General features: G+C 42.9%; 2 protein-coding genes across 3 annotated transcripts in view; one reads left to right on the top strand and one right to left on the bottom strand.

Moving 5' to 3' along the window:
* Positions 1 to 10149, top strand: part of DNAJC3 (DnaJ heat shock protein family (Hsp40) member C3) — an 87827-nt gene extending 77678 nt beyond the window's left edge. Inside the window, exons 10-12 of the mRNA XM_042929301.1 lie at positions 4372 to 4504; positions 5350 to 5498; positions 7450 to 10149. Coding sequence (XP_042785235.1) covers positions 4372 to 4504; positions 5350 to 5498; positions 7450 to 7607 — 440 coding nt within the window. The 3' untranslated portion in view covers positions 7608 to 10149. The remainder of the gene's footprint in view (positions 1 to 4371; positions 4505 to 5349; positions 5499 to 7449) is intronic.
* Positions 10150 to 15533: 5384 nt separating this feature from the next.
* UGGT2 (UDP-glucose glycoprotein glucosyltransferase 2) overlaps positions 15534 to 17515 on the bottom strand; it is a 190104-nt gene continuing 188122 nt past the window's right edge. For both annotated transcript variants that reach the window (XM_042929338.1, XM_042929327.1), the window contains one exon: positions 15534 to 17170. In XM_042929338.1, the coding sequence (XP_042785272.1) occupies positions 17148 to 17170 (23 nt within the window). In that variant the 3' untranslated portion in view covers positions 15534 to 17147. The remainder of the gene's footprint in view (positions 17171 to 17515) is intronic.

Genomic DNA, 17515 nt, shown 5'->3' on the forward strand with positions numbered 1-17515 from the left:
ATCAGGTAAGTCTTGGTGCTCTTTTCCTGTCTCTATTTAAAAGCTGTCCTTGAATTGATGCTATACCATTTTCTTAAAAATCTATTTTGAGAGAGAGAGAGCGCATGAGCAGGGGAGGGGCAGAGAGAGAGAGAGGATCCCAAGCAGGCTCCAAGCTATCAGCATGGAGCCCAACATGGGCCTCGAACCTAGGAAGTGTGAGACCATGACCTGAGCTGAAACCAAGAGTCAGGCACTTAACTGACTGAGCCACCCAGGTGCCCCGATGCTGTACCATTACAATGAATTATCCTGCCCTAGCTATTTGTGGGCAAGTCCTTTGGTGTGTGTGTGTGTGTATAAGGGAGTGCTGGGGACAGGGCAGCCTTCTGTACTTAGCAGTTGCAGTCCTGTCTGCTTCACTGTTTCCACAGACATTCTGCCTCCTGCTAAAATGGCCTTTCTACATAGCTCTGCCCTCTCTGCTTCTCTGAACCAAACCGTGTCCAGGTCATCAGCTGCCAGCCCTGCTACCCCTCTGCCCACTTCCTTTGCTACCAAAGGGGTATATCTTTTACACTTGAGGGTGAGCCCTCACCTTCAGAGAGCACATAGTTGCTGGGGTTTTCTGAGATGTGCTGCTCAGGGCTATTTTCTCTTCTCGTATTCTCTTTTTTCTCTCTGTCTTTTCCTGAGTAAGGTCTTTGCTTTATCTCCACTCTGTCTGGCTTTGGGTTTCATGGTTCTCATAATATGCAAAGGATATAGGTTGTCACTTTAGGGTGAGCCCATACTCCTAGAAAGTTTTTGTTTTTGTTTTTGGGCTTTCTCACTATTGCTTCCCCCTCTCATCTTGGATTCATGGCTGATATTAGCTAATTTTAGCAGGCCTTGTACACTTTGTTTTGCATGATATCCTGGAGGAGATGGTTGGTGTCCATGGACATATTTATATTGGGGTCTGATGTTCTTTTTTAGAGGCTCTCTAGGTCCCTGTACTGAGAATAGACTTTTAGGGGGATAAGGGTAGAAGCCGGAAACAGCTGTTCAGGTGTATTAACGGTGGACTGCATATGTCACATTGGTCATTGGAGAAATGGTGAGAAGCAGGTAAATTCTGGACATAGTTTTTGGGATTTGCTAGTGGACTGAAGGACTGAAAGAGGCAGTCTTTTGCAGCTGTGCACATCTGTCTTTGAAATGCTGCTTCTGCACTGGGGAGCTTAAAGCAGGCTTTAAGTGGGTGGGACTGTTCGCAGGGAGACTTCCCCTGTGGCGCTTGCCATCTGGCCCCGTTGCCAAAATGAACAGGAAATTAATCATTTTACTTATTGGGTGGAGTTTTTGTCCTTGTTTAGTCCAGGTCTGTTGTAGAGATCTGGAGTGTCCGTGGGCTTGGTTCTGCCACTCTTCCTGGTTTCCACAGCCACATCGGGGGCCGCGCCACATGCGCGTCTTCTGTTCGGTTCAGAGGCTGATTCTTGGGCCCTGGTGGGGCGAATGCAGCAGTGGCGGCTGCACACTCACAGGGAGAGCCCGCCCAGACATCCCTCAGTTCTCTCCCGAGCTGTCCTGGTGGTTGCGTAAGCTGCCCCTGCTTGCTGAATGCTGAACTGAGGATCCTTGGCCAAACACAATGGCTCCCACATCTGTGAGGGCCTCTGCTTGCACTGGGGTTCTCTACACATAGGAATCAAATGGGATCATGGTAATAATGAATAAACCTTTCTTTCAGAAATTTCTGAAAATTTCTGGTCTGCTGCTGTTTTTGGTGCTACCATGATTCTATTATTTTTGTGTGTGTCATTTCTGTGGGAGAGTGGGATGGAAGGGATGTGCCCTCCTCTGTCTGCCAGCTTGGTCTAGTTTGCTTTGTTCCCTAGGAATCGACTGGGGAGACTGGCAGAAAAAGGATTTGGGAAGATTTTTTAGATTCAGAGGATAGAAAATGAGTTGGCTGATATGTAATAGACGGTTTATTCAGGGCCTGAATATTTCTGGCTTATTCTGCTTTTCACGGATGCTTAATGACAGTATGGGATAAACATAATTGGGTGTTACTTATTTTTATTTTTTTGAAGATTCCTCCTTAGAGTGTGGAATCGGAGTAAATATAATGTCCATGGGAAGTTTTAACATCACCTATAGTAAGTTTCTAATTAAATTACCTACCTGTAATCATGTGAATGTAGGAAACAACCTATATAATTTTATATTTTTTCTGTATGGGGAAAAATGTGCCTACCTTAAGTTTTAATAAAAGATAGAAGACTGCTTCGAAGGAGACAGTCTGAACATTTAAGAATTAAAACATGTTTAAAATGTAGAGTTTGCATTAATAGCAAAATGACATATATTGAAACATTTTGTATTAAGTTCCTTCAAAGTACATTTCCTTACTAGATTGTGGCATCAAGTGCTATGGGTATTAATTGTAAAGTTAACCCTCACTACTATTTATGATGGTTTTGTGTACTAAATTGGAAAGGTATTTTATGTTGTCATTGTGGATTGGGTGACTGTAATAATGTTTCATATTAATACGCAATACTAATGCACTGAGGTAGGAATTAGGATAAAAATTTAAACATACCCCCGACGGGCCAAAGGTAGCATGGGTGCATTTTCTATGGAGTGCAGGCTTATGACAGTAACTGTCCCTTATGCAGGGGATACCTTCCAAGTCCCCCAGTGTATGCCCAAAACTGCAGATAGTACTGAACCCTATATATACTGTTTTTTCCTATACATACATATCCATGATCAAGTTTCACTTATTAGGCACAGTGATAATAAACAATAATACAACAGTATTAATGAATAATAAAACGGAATAATTATAACAAAATACTGTCATAAAAGTTATGTAAATGTGGTCTCTCGAAATACCTCATTGTCCTGTACTCACCCTTGTTCCTGTGATGATATGAGATGATGAAATGCCTGCAGGATGAGTCGAAGTGAGGTGAATGACACAGGCATTGTTGTGACAGGGCATTAGGCTGCTCTTGACCTTCCAGCACTATGTCAGAAGGAAGGATGATCGGCCTTCCTACTCCCTTCCAGGATCAGCTGTTGCCAAGACCAATGCTCAGGCAGGCATGTCATCAAGAGAGAGGTCTTTTCCCACAGTGCATTGCACTTTCATAAAAACTAGAATTTGCATTCAGCAGTCCATTATTTGAGATGTCTGTCCAGGGAGAACAATAAGACTTGTATTGGAGCTTCTCAAGGCCGCTCCTAGATTTGATGATTGGGTAGGAGGACACATGAGACTCAGCATACAGTTGTACTCAGGCTAAGATTTAACCTAGTGAAAGGATACAAAGTAGTATCAGCAAAGAGAAAAGGCATATGGTGCAAATTCCAGAGGAAACCAGGTAGAGGATTCCAAGAGTCTTTCTCTGTGAAATTGTAGGACAAGCTAATTCCTCAAGACGTGTGAAGTGTTGCCTACTGGGGAAGTTTGGTAGAGAGCCACCACCGAGGGTGTTTATTTGAGGCTGGTCAGGTAGGCACCTTCTGCCCAGCCCCTACCCAAATTCCAGACTCCCAGAAGGAAAGAAGATGTTTAGCATAAACCACATTGTTTGTACAGACATTTAGGCATGGTGAGCCATTCTTACCAGGGAGTGGTGGGAACACTCCTGCAGCCTGTCTTTCGAGAGGTCAGCCAGGACCAGCCTTACCAGCAGGCTCTTCCTTCTAAGGATAACAGTTTCAAGCTGGCTATGTTGGCTCTTTTCTGGGTGACTTAGATATCCAGATGCCTTGTGTTCTAGATATTAAAGTATTTGAAAATGAGATAAAAGACATAATGTGGATTGTTATCAGACTTCCCATACTGGGACAGTCAGTGTGTGTTGTTTTGCTTTGATTCATACTTTAAAAAACATCAGGTTTGTAACAGCTCCTGTTGAAACCCCTGGGTGACACAGACATTCTGGTTGCTGATGGTTCCTCTTGGGCTCCCTTTATAAGCCTCTGATTCTTCTGAACTGTGGACCCATAGCTGACTGTGCAGATTTTCTTTGCCATGGTCTTATTTTCCTTTGTAGCAATCACTTCAATCTTAGTGATGGTTAAGACTGCTTTGTATAAAGTATGGGTATTAAAATACCTCAAAGATGTGGTGAAGGTAATGTGGGAGGGTGGGCAAGTAAACAAATAGCAGTGATTGGGAGTAAAAAGCTACCTAAATTCAGCCTTAATTATGCTATGCCTTTCATAAGTTTGCTAACAAAATCATTACTATAACTTCTTAGGCTCTTAAGCAGTAATTGCACGAGAGTAAAGGGTCGGGATAGTGACTTTAGTATCAATCTTACCGGATAAGTAGAGGTTATAAATTGCATTACCTTTAACAGCATTATCTTAAACATAATTTGACAGCTATTCAGGATTATGAAACTGCTCAGGAACACAATGAAAATGATCAGCAGATTCGGGAAGGTCTAGAGAAGGCACAGAGGCTACTGAAACAGTCACAGAAACGAGATTATTATAAAATTTTGGGAGTAAAAAGGTGAGTTATTAATTTAAAATTTACATTAACTGTTTTAAAGCTTATCATTGCTCTTCCTTTTTTCTCTGATTCATTGCTTTCCTTATGTAATTTCCGTCATGGATTAAACCTAACCATCTTTAACATAGTGAAGCTATTTGGTTACAGGCAGATTTCTTTGATAGCAAACTAGTACTGCAGTGATAGGGAATTAGTAGTTGGTGACAAAGGTAGGACACTGTAGCATGAATAGATCCTACCCTAGATTATTTAGGAAGGGTAAGGAGGTAGGAGTGAGCTTGCTTTTGTGAGGACAGGAGAGAGAGAGGGGGAAAGAAAACTCTAGGCCTAAAAATAAAGTGGCACTTTTGAGAATTAACTTATACACACGGAGATCTACAAAAGCTGGGTAATGTCAGACCCACTTTCCCTGAAGAAGGAACCATCAATCTTTTATCAAAAGTTGAACCTTTGTGAAGTAAGCTAACCAGATGCAAAATAGAAAGTGGGTTTCAGACTCAGAGTATCTCTTTTAATGCCAAGATTTGTATCATGGTAGGCTGGAAATTCAGAAAGCTTAAAAACACATCTGTGTGATTTTTTTTTTTTAAAGGGAACATTGCAAAGATCAAAAGTAATTTCTCCCCAGTGAGATTCTGATCTTAGGGAACAAGTATCTGAGGAAGCCTGACCAGCTTTAATGATCATCCAGTCTGGATATTTAATGTTCAGCCTGTGACACCATGGGCACGATTAGAAGAACCAGGTTGCTAACTTGCCGGTGGGATCATAACTATCTTTTAGTTTTTTGTGGCTGTGTGTTGGGCACTGCTTAACTAATGATTATTTATTTTAATACTTCTCAGAAACGCCAAAAAGCAAGAAATCATTAAAGCATACCGAAAATTAGCATTGCAGTGGCACCCGGATAACTTCCAGAATGAAGAAGAAAAGAAAAAAGCTGAGAAAAAGTTCATTGACATAGCGGCTGCTAAAGAGGTCCTCTCTGACCCAGGTATTGTTTGTCCTTAGCATTTTCTGTTCTTCTGAAATGGCCGAGTCTGCGATGCGCAGACTTCTAGCTCTGTTCCTTTGCTGACTTGGAGACAGGGTCACACGGGGGACAGGCGGGCTGCTCAGGGCCACCCCGTAGGAGCTGGGGACCACTGGGTCCCCCGCCTGGCAGTTTCAGAAGTCCAGATGTCATGCCTGCCCCCGTCAGACTCAGGGCCTTTCTGTCTGGCTCAGTGGAAAGACCAACAAGCTTGGAATCAGAAGGCCTGATTTGACTCTTAGCTCTACTGCCAAAGTTCTTAGAGCTATTTGAGCCTCAGATTTTACACCAGTGAGGGGGATGTCTTAGGTTCCTTCCACCTTCCCGGATCACTGATGAATTCTTTATACCAAACTTCTAGGAGCTCGATTAGGAAACCAGAATGCCTTGGGCCGGGGGGGGGGGGGGGGGGGGCGGGCAGTGAGGGTGGGAGGTGTATACTTAGCCCAGGAACCTTGTCCTGAATCAAATGTTCATTAGATTTACTGGTTGCTGGAATGTTTTTATCATATGCTAAAATGGCCTGGAAAACAAGAGAGAAAATGAAGAAATTAGGTAATACTGAACAATGCTTAGACATTTCCAGAGGGAATTTAATGTTAAGCTAATACCTATTGCTTTTTTGTGCCTTTCCATGTCAGTAGGAGTAGAAGCTATGACTTGAGCTAGACAAATTCATCAAAAATAGAAGGGACTCAAGATTTATGCCCATTTGGCAATTTTTTTTTTTTTTTAATTTTTAAAGTGTATTTATTTTGAAAAGAGAGAGAGGGAGAGAGAGAGAGAATCCAAGCAGGCCCCACACTGTCAGCACAGAACCTGACATGGGGCTCGAACCTACATGACCTGGGCTGAAGTTGGACACTTAACCGACTAAGCCAACCAGGTGCCCTCCTTGGCAAATCTTTTTTGAACATCTGTTCCTGCTATGGAATCGAAGCTGTATGGCCCTCTATTTGCATTTATAATCCTGTAAGGGAGGTGGAAATGGAGTTAATGAGCACAGCAGGATAGTCTATCTTTTCACTCAGCAAACGAGTGCCAGCAACATTCTCAAATGGTCTGTCTTCAGCTGGCACAGTGGACAGGTGGGGGGGCCACAATGGACTGGGAGCTGGGAATCTTCGGCGGGGGGTGGGGGGTGGTGGGCATGTGGGGAGACGACCCTGGAGCTGAGCTCTAAGGATGGCAGGGAGCCAACCAATGGAGTTGGGGCCGATAGTCACAAAGTACCTACAAATGCAGTTCTTTTCTTGATGCTTAGGAGTTCTTTTGGTTCTGTTCCTTTTTCTTAGCCCCTGTTCTTATTTTAGGGATGAATAGTTTTTTCTAGTCTGAGTGTAGTCACTTGCTCTCCTGCCACCTGCAGGATTCCTTTCTCCCGTTTGCCTGCATTAGTCTCTGTCTCGTCAGAGACCCTCCTCGGTACTGAGAGGTACAGCAGTGAGGGCAGCCTCCTGTGCTGCACAGCAGGGAACCTTAAGTCCAAACAGAAATAAGAGTGAGGCCTGGAAAGCTGTTGAGGCTGTGTTACTGGGGTGAGGACGGTGATGTGGCTCTTTGATCATAGGCGTGTGACTTTTGGAGGTCTCATTCTTTGCAATTATTTTTTTCCAGAGAATTTCCTTGGGTGGCTTCTTGTGAGGAGAGAACATTCAGGGGGCCTGAATTTCAAGGAATACCCATTTCCAGCCCTGAACCTCAACCCTTTTTCTGTGACCGGCATTTCTTCTCTAGGCTGTTTCTCCTGAGACCAAACCTGTGAGCTGGGCAGGAATGGGGGAGCCGGGATCTGTGTGTCAGGCATGACTGATTTGATAAGAGAGAAGCCAGGAATCCTGTGATGCTCCCTTCCCCCTCCCCAGGCCTTAGTTAATACCTGGGTCTTCATTTTCTGGTTTCTTTCTTGTAGAAATGAGGAAGAAATTTGATGATGGAGAAGATCCCCTGGACACAGAGAGCCAACAAGGAGGTGGAGGCAACCCTTTCCACAGAAGCTGGAACTCATGGCAGGGGTTTAACCCCTTCAGCTCAGGCGGACCTTTTAGATTTAAATTCCACTTCAATTAAACCAGCTGTTTTTCTGCTCTTCTTCCTTAATTTTTTTAAAGATTAAAAAGAAAGAAACCTTGTCCCGGGATCCTAATGGAAAAAAAAAAAATTCAAATCTCTTAGTTTGTCCATGACCAAAGAGTTGTTTTAATAGGAAAAATCCGTTCTTACCCATTTTGGACTGGAGGTTGATGGGTCTGAGAAGGCAGAGAGGCGAAGACTCGTTCTATTTCTGACAGAGCAGCTCATGTAAATGTTTGAGCCTCTGGAAGAGGGTCTGAGGGAGGTGTGCCTGTGCAAGCGCTCACATAGTTTTCTCACCGGAGCGGTAGACGTTCTTCTTCACAGCCTCGCATAGCCCATCAGTGCCTGCACGAGGAGGGGGAGCTGTAGTTTTCAGGAGAGCAGGTTAAGTTTTAGTATTCTTAGAATATTAACATTTTGAGCTGTGCGGTCCTAGGGACACCTTGGCTTAGATTTTGGTCAGTCCCTTTGCTTGCAGATACCTGTGCAATTACAGAGCCTCGTGAATGCACGCGCACTTGCACCTCTGCTGGCGTGAGCACGGCTGGCACTGAGGGAGGGACGGAACCCGCCTTTTAGAAAGCCTGCTGCCCAGTGGTAGCTGACATCGCCAGGTGCAGACTTTGGATGGGTATTAAGCGTGCATTTTATGTCCAGTACCTGCAAGAGAACCCTGAAGACCACTGAAACAGAATTGATTATAAAAATCTATGGGCCCTTTTGTTTAATATGAAACAAATTAACTAAAGGAGAATGGGTAATACAGCAGTGGTGTTACCTAAAATAGAACCGAGGTGCGGATTGAAATACTTTAATAGCTGAAGTTGTGAGTTAAACAGAATTTCCTGTAACAGGATTGGCTTGGAACTGTCAAGTTGCTCAGTTGACAGAGAGAGAGAGAAAGAATGCCGTGTGCCCCACTTGTAATCAGGGTGGTGGGGCAGCTTCTCTGACTGCCTGGCCAACCCTCTGGGGTTGCAGTCACTCCCACATGGGACTGTTGAGGCAGGAGTTAAACTGTAGACCCGCCCCTTGCCCAGACCTCGATGCGTCTGCTGTTCTCTTGCCAGGAAAAATACACATTTACAAATCTAGTCAGCTCTGGCTGTATTTCCATCATCAAGATGGCATCTCTTCTTGGGATTCTGTCTTCTTACCTTTTAAGAAATTAAGGTATTCAGTCTTTGTGTACTGGATAATTTTTTCCCTAAAAAGTATTATTTTAATCAAGAGCATTAAATATTTATGGAACTATTGATGCTGCATTTAAAATCTAAGAGAATTACTTTAGATAAGAATGATTACCTTCATTCTGGAAAGGTTTTCGTTTTTTGCCTCAGAGCATTTTGACGAGTATGGGTCTCTAATATATTGTTTTTATGAAGTCAGGCATTTTAATTTTAGTGGTGGGAAGCGTCCTGACCACAGCAGCCAAGCACAGAGCGTTTCCTTCCATGGTCACCCTGCAACGTACGTGAAGAAAATTTCTTTGAGAGACAGAAATCACATAGTTGAGTTAAGCAAAACATATATGTGCTTTTTTACATCTACTTAGAAGTCTGTTTCTTACCAATAAACTTAACAGTGCATTTGGAAAATTAGGGAACAGTTTGCAGCTTTCCTTTCCTTTTAGTATCTTAAAATTCAAGCCAGTGTGAAGATGATTTCTAAGGGAAATTCAATTTTGCTTATTCTTTAATCTCAGTAATCTCATTACTCCACTGTGTCAGCAATATATTTTTTCCAGTCTGGTTCTTTGGTGTCTGTCGTCACTGACCGTTTTGCAATCTAGCAATGGCCTCTACCTACTTTTGAAGTAAGAATTTTCATGCAGAGTCAGAACAAAGAAATATCCAATCACTTGCCTTTCCATTCAGAGAAGAGGTCTAGAAGGAGCCCGAGGGAGTCAGGACGGTGGAGGGCTGGGCCGCGGGAGATGCATCCCCGGCGCCATTACCCCACGGACCGTCCAAGCTGCCCGGACGGTGGCTCGCGTTTTCTCTACTTGCAGTAACCGTCGTTCCTGCGCCTAAACCTTTCCCGTGGATTCAGTCTAGTCGGCGTAGCTGAAATGTGCAGTTACTTGCTCGTCTTCAGTGAACAGAGGAGAGAAGCTACGGTGCCATGTGCCAGTGCCACAGAGAGGGCTCAGTGACAAAATAATGACCCGCGAGTCCAGCCCTGCTGGGCGCCAGAGGCCACCGCCTGTCAGGGCAGACAGTCCTCCGGGTCATCGAGGGAAAGTCGCTCCTCCTGCTGGCCCGATGGGTGAGGTCATCGCACGGACTGAAAAGGCACTTGTTTTGGGGCTCCTTCCATGTGCCACTCTCTAGGCTCTTGTCTCTGGGGCCTGCAGGTGCCCGGTCACCATGATGGCTCTTTCTGGAAAAGTAAAACCAGAGAGGTGCCAAGCCTTAGCTGTATTAAGGTCCTCCCTCCCTCCTCAGTAAGCTCCGGAAGCGAAGTCTCACTTGTCTGTACACTGTGGACACTTTGCCTTCCACAGCAGCTGGGAACAAGCACAGCAACCTAGAAACGTGAGAAAGGTCCTAAAAGAGAATAAACTAATTTAGTGCCCAGTTTTGAAAGTTTGTGCTTTCTTTCCATGGATAAATGAAAAATGGAGGACAACCTCAATAGTTTACTGTGAATTGGATGAACGTCATGCTAACTTTAAAACGTCTTCAGTCAGTGTTAAAAATGTATCTTAAATATCAGTATGAAAGCAGAACTTTTGGGGACTCTGATAATGGAATGTAAAAACTACCTTTTTTTTTTTTTTTAAAGAGAAAAATGCTGATAACCAAGTAGGGAAAAAGTTCCTAGAATCACAATTTGAAATTGGCAGCATTTCCTATTCATGGTGGAAAATGAAAGATTACACCTTTAAAGGCATGAAATTGGTCAGCAGTTGTGACATTTACCATGAAAAAAGTGCGTAAGAGACTTCCATTAAAAGTGGTTCCTCGGTCAGGTTGTGTTTGAGCCGCCTGCCTTAAAGCCCAGAGGTCACAGTGACGGGCCTTACAGACATTTTCAGAGTACACGTCAGCGGTGGCACCTAGAGAAGTTCACGCAGCCTCGTTGAACGTAGTGATTTTTCTGTATTTATAAAGGAAGGAGGAAGGCAAATGCTCATTTGTCCACAAATAACATCCTTACTCTAAATCAGATCATTCCTTTTGTTAGAGTCTATGCTGTAATTGCAAATGATGTTAATAGGTGGGGATAATTTTTTTTTTTTAATGGATGATCTCATTTGCTGAATGATTTAAGAGTCAGATTAGCCACTGCGTGGCCTTGTGTATAAGTAACAGGTTTTGTTGCACTCGTCTGTGGTCGGCCCCTCCTGCCTGCAGGGGAAGGAAAGAGTGTGGAGGAGGTGGATCCTGGAGATGTTTGAGAAGTTAAAATATTACTCCTACTATAAGGCTATAGCTGGTTTTGAGTGAGCAAGACTAACTTAATCCATCCCAAGTTAGCGTTTTAATAAAGAAACTGAAAATTAATTGAAATGGGTCTCAGATATGTCTGCAAATATGGGTAATATTTTTATGCCCATGTATTTTCACATTTAATAAAAATATTTATGGTCAAATCATTATTTTCTTGCTTTTGCTTCATTTTTAGTCATTTGGAGAAGTCTCTCTTCCAACTTCGCCTGACGTGTAGTCCGTGACCGGGGTGACCAAAGGGCTCCTCCTTCATGTTGAGGTGAAGGAAAGTCCGAGCACAAAACAGAAATAGCTAAAACTTCTTACCCCAAAGGTCCTAGAACAGCTAGGCCTTAAAGTGGACGGTTCTTCAGTTTCAATACTGTTAAAATCTAATACTTAAATTGGCTTGGTTGGAAGACTTTTATACTTAATTTGCACATTTCTGTTAAAGTAAAATGGGGTTTGCAGTGTGGTCTCAGATTTCCAACTACAGACCCACATAGCTTTCTTCTCAATTAAGTCTCCTGCATATCCTAAAAGACTAGAATACTTAGGACTTTCCCAAAAAGCGCAGTTTCCAAATTCTTGCTAATAATCCTGCTGTCTTTGCAATCTATGAGCCATCAGCCTTAGTCTGAAGATCATGAAAATATCAACAGATGTGACAGCTGGCAGGAAAACAAGAGGAAGGGAAGATCCATTTTCTCTTCCCAGATCCTCAGGGTTTTTCTCGGTGTGAAAGATGCTTCAAAGATAGCAAAGGATAACTCTTCTAACAAGTAACATTTCACTGTATTTTCTTAGGATTATATTAATTCTATCACCTGTTGCAGTGTTTGGCTTCTTGCGAGAATTTAATGCATTTTATAAGTTACTAAGACCTCATGAGTGGAAATTGTACAATTTTTGTACAAAATAGCATCTCTTCCACCTGGATCCACTCTGGTTATGCTAACATGCAAGGAAGGCCTTGTAAGATGTGGTCTTTACACCCGGGGAAGTTTATTATGGCTGCTGTGCAATGGAGAAAATTGGCACCAAATCCCAGAGAATCCTGCTTGTCCTGGTATCCGTGAGCTGTTACCTGCTAGACCAAGTGCTGCAGAACACTTAAATAGGACTGTCAGAAAAATAAAAATAAAAAAATAGGACTGTCAGGAAGCCGTGCAGGCAGAAAGATACTGAGCAATTCTGGAGAAGTGTTCATGGATGGCAAAGCCCATCACTGCATTTTAGGACCACAGCACGAAAGCTCTTCCTGTGGTCTGCAAACTCTTCTGCATGACCCTGTCACCCTCTCCCCCTCCCGGCTAGCAGCCGGCTCCCACCTCGAGTTTCGTCCCCCATGTCCCTTCCTTCCTGACACTTCCCCTTCATAACATCTTCATTTGGAGATTTATTGAATGCCATCTGTTCTGGTCTGATAACTTCAAAAGGACACATAGTAGGTACTTAAATAGCTGTTGGATTGGTTCAGGTTATGGAAACTTTATATTTTGGCCTTCCTCAGATGAAGCCTTTTGGACACATTTTCTGGTAGAAGCAGAGGCAGGTTCAGTGACTTTTGTATGAGAAGGAGTTGGTGCTGCTCTAGATTCTCCTCTATACGATTAGTCATGTTTACTTCAAAATTCCTCTCAGCAAGGTCACTACCGTTCTTCTTCCTTCTCTACCTTCTCCCCAATTTTAAATTAAACATGAAGTTGATCTTTGTCATTCAAACGTTTTGGTTTTGAACCAGTCTTTTAAAATTTAATTTGTATTCCCTTAATTCTTATCAAAAACCTTTAATTAGGGGAGATGTGAAAACATGGGTGGTTTTCTTTTCAAAATTTTATTTAAATTCTAGGTGGTTATCATACAGTGCAGTGTTAGTTTCAGGAGAATTTGGTGATTCATCACTTACCTTCAACACCCAGCGTTCATCACAAGTGCCCTCCTTAGTACCCATTACCATCTAGCCCACCCCCCACCCACCTCCCTCTGGCAACCCTCAGTTTGTTCGCTATCCTTAAGGGTCTCTTGTGGTTTGTTTTCCTCTCTCCCCCACTTCCCATATGTTCATCTGTTTTTTCTTAAATTTGACATAGGAGTGAAATACTGGTCTTTCTCTGACTTACTTTGCTTATTAGCATAATACACTCTAGCTCTATCCATGTTGTTACAAATGGCAAGATTTCATTCTTTTTTGAGGGCTAATGTTCTATTGTGTGTGTGTCTTTATCCATTCATCAGTCAGTGGACACTTGGGCTCTCTCCATACTTGGGCTATTGTCAGTAGTGCTGCTATAAACATCAGGGTGCACATGCCCCTTCGAATCTGTGGTTTTGGGTCCTTTGGGTAAATACCTAGTAGTGCAATGGCTGGGTCGTAGGGTAGCTCTATTTTTAACTTTTTGAGGAACCTCTACACTGTTTTCCGGAGCGGCTGCACCAGTCTTCATTCACACCAACAGTGCAAGAGGGTTCCCTTTTGTCCACATCCTTGCCAATCTGTTGTTTCTTGTGTTGTTGATTTCAGCCATTCTGACAGGTGTGAGGTGGTACTTCATCGTGGAAAAACCTTAAAGTGAAATCATATCTGGTAGGAAACAAGCCTGATATAGTTGGGCACGTCCATGTGATCAAAGACAACTTTTAAAATTCAAGTAATTACGAACTGTAGGGAACAAGATACCTTCCCAAACCTGAAATTTTTAAACAAGGTTGTTTACAGTAACTTTTAAGTCAAGAGGTTCCCCTCTGGAATTTCTCAGAAAACAGAAGTTTGTATTTGATAATCTGAGCTTTATAATACACCATAAAAAGGGAGCAGCTGTCCCATTTCCATGGTCCCTCTGGGCTCCAGAGCAGCAGCACGGGCCCTCAGGGATCCCTACGGCAGACCATGCACCCCTGGGCCACAGAGTTGCCTGTAGGTTGAACTCTGGCCATCAGAGCCCTGGACCTCCCTGCCACTCCTCTCACTTTGCCACCAAAGGTAAGATTTTAACAAATCAACTGGTTTTTTGAAAATGAGTGGACTGCCTTAAGTCTACCAAGTCAGAGAAGCAGGCAAGAGGGGGCTGGACAGTACCTTAGACTTCATGGTACTGAGCCTCATCAGCACCTTTCCTCTGGAGCCAGGGATCCGAGACCTGTAGAGTCCTTCCGTGAACAGTCTTATTTGTTCTAGTGGGAAGTTAAATGTCACTAACTTCTTTGCTGCTATAGCTCAAAGAATGTCTCAGCCATGCTTTAATCACTGAAGGATATTTGGATTTGACATCTACCTACCTTCTGCCTTTAAAACTGTCCTGCTGGGTGCCTGAGTCAGGACCTGGTACGTAGTACATAGGAACAACCATTTCCTTAAGCACCCCACCCCCTGCCCCCCCGCGCCCTCCACCTTGTGTCGAACTACATGTTTCCTATTAAAGAAAAGCCTGATTTTATTTGTTAGCTCCAAGGCTGAGATGGCGTATGGTGCTTTCTGGAAGTATTCTATTCTCTAGAAGCTCCGTTGTCCTCTGAACTTGACAACCGGAGCCAAAGGATGGGCACTTCCAAAATCTAACCTTTTGCATTGGAGCTTCTTAGTGGTGCGAACACCGAGTTGCCTTCAGTCTCAGTCTCATATTCTGGGTTTACTGTATGCCTAAAACGTACAGGTTTTTACAGGATAAGCTCAAAATCTGCCAATTCTTGGATAAACCGTTCAGTCTTCTTAAAGGAGGGGGAAAGAGAAGTGGATTATAACTTCACAGATAGAAAATGTTTTCTTTTTCTTCTAGGGTTTGATTTTTGTTAAAGTTTGATACAGGGCCTGCACCTGAATTCAGGATCCAGAACGTACACTAAAGCCCCTGGCCTGGGCTACATTTCAGCATTTCCAGCTCAATGGAGCTGGTGGCTTTCTCTGGAAGAGCTGCCCACATGCTCAAGTCAGACCTGAAGGTCAGTTCCCACACTGTGTCCCTGAGGGGGGGTAGATTTTTGTATGACACAGCAGTCTATAAGCACTTAGCATAAAGATGAGCCATTTTATCAAAGAATCGCCCCGTGAGGAAGTATCTGTTTAGAAATCTGGATTTTTATTTTATATTTTTTAATTAAAAAAATTTATTTATCCTTGGGGCACCTGGGTGACTCAGTTAAGCATTCAACTCTTGATTTCAGCTCAGGTCACGATCTCATGGTCATGAGATTGAGCCCTGCATCAGGCTCTGTGCTGGGCGTGGAGCCTCTTTAGGATTCTCTCTCTCCCTTTCCCTCTGCCCCTCCCCTGCTCAAGCTCTCGCCCTCTCAAAAAAAAAAAAATTACTCTTTTAAGTAGGGTTCATGCCCAATGTGGGGCATGAACTCATGACCCGGAGATCAAGAGTCTCATGCTCTACTGACTGAGCCAGCCAGGCACCCCTTAAATTGAGATTTTTAAATGCAAGCTATCACTCATCTGAAATGAGACTTGTACACTGTGCCCTTCAAATCACAAGATACAAACTAGGAGGGGAGCATCAGGACTTTATATTAGTCTGTAATTTCAGCTTATACTGCATGAAATATAGAATCTAGCACATGGGAGATGGCAGTTAGTGATAGACATGGGAATTAGTGCCTTTACCTACCCGATCCTTCTCCCCACAAAATTCTTAGACAAGCGAAAGCAGAGACTGACAGTGAAAGAAGTGTAGGTACCATCTTACAGTCATTTGGGGATTCTGTCCCGAACACCACTGCAGACCTCAGGTTAGCTGGGTTGGAGCATCTAACTCACTTGAGCAGATTATAGAGTCTCTTATCTATAAGCTTTATCAAACCATCTAGAACAATCTGGTTCCATCAGGGCAGGCCACACTCCATTTTATCACAGACAAGAACAAGTAACAGAGGCAGGGTGAGCAGGAGAGGGAGAGCCCTTGTGACTTCTAATTAGAAATGAATGAAGCAGCTGGGAACAGGGAGGCTATTTTCAAATACTCTATGGGCTATGCTGCTGAATAGAGAAGGGCTACACTTGTTCAGTAGAGCTCAAGAAGCAGGAGGAGAAACCACCAGTGGACCGTTCTGGCTCACTGTGGAGCTCAGATGGACCAGCCTGCCTCCTGAAGCGGACAGCTCCCTATTGCCTTGCAAGGGCCCAGGAGGCTTGAGGCTCCACTAGGTGGGACTGCCATGGTGGCTGGGACGCCCCACTATTGAACATTTCCCACACCACACTCATCAGGAGACCATATGGAGACCTTAAGCAATCATGATTTCCCATTCTCAGCTCAGCCCCACTGAATCAGCTTCTTCAGGGGATGGGATTCAGATGACACTGAAGTCTCTTCCATTATTGAGATCTGATTTAGAATAGCTGGAGAGTTTTTGAACATTTACTATTCCTATTCATCTATTATTAATACACGGCAGGAAAACAAACTTCATATTCTTAACTTAGTTTCCATTGAAGTGACTACTTTTATACTTCTTATTTATACTTATTTTGAAGGCATACAAAGCTCAGTAAGTCCATGAATATAATTTTGTGAAATAAAAATTAGAAACATTAAGAAACTACAAATGCAGCATAGGATGAAAACATCATACTGTTTAAGATAAATGATTACAGTACCACACAACTTTCATTTAAAAATAAGTTATAAATGGGCTTAATTTTTTTTATTATTCAGTGGTAACCACAAGTCCTTTTTTCTTAGAGGAAAACAACACAAAACAGCTTTCATTTTAAATGCACTTTGAGAATAAGCAAATATGGGTGCACAACGAGCTGGAATACACAGACACAGATGGTTTGATAAATCCCCCTGAGAACCAGCTAGTCAGGTATGTTCTTCTACTGGGCTATCTGGCAAAATATCACTTTAATGGGTGAAAACCCAGGGTCTTAAGCAATAAGGAAAAAGAAATAATCTAGTTTTAAATACTCAATGGCCATTTTTTATATAACTTAAACTTATTCAATACATTAACTGCATGTATTTTTAAATACTTAAATTGAAGAATATGTCACTGATCTTTAATGAAATTTCCAAAAGCCTTGGCAGTAGTTCCACACTTCCCCAGCAAGTGGCAGATTTCTTGAAATACTTTCGTCGTCTTTCATAAGCCAGTGCTAGAGTTCATCATGTGTCAAAACTGTAGAGGAGGAAAGTTTATTTAGTGATTGAAATCTTAAATATCAAATGAGCTCAAATGTCACCCAAATCATAGGTGCTGGCTGAGGATCCTTTTGTTTGGTTAGTACCTTTTTGCTTCATTATTAGTTGTTTGTACATTACTGTATCATAAGTACTTACATTTTACCACCTAGAAGGGAGCTTTCATGAGTCTATGAGGACAAGGACCATATTTTTGTTATCTCTGTTATCTCTAAAGCCTAGCACACTGTCTGGCAATTTGAAGCCTTGAAAAATACGTATTTATTACTCACTATGCACAAATAGCCTATCACTAATGTAATGGAACAACAAAGAGCAGAAG

The sequence above is a fragment of the Panthera leo genome, chromosome A1 (assembly GCF_018350215.1).
Source record: "Panthera leo isolate Ple1 chromosome A1, P.leo_Ple1_pat1.1, whole genome shotgun sequence".
Taxonomy (NCBI): domain Eukaryota; kingdom Metazoa; phylum Chordata; class Mammalia; order Carnivora; family Felidae; genus Panthera; species Panthera leo.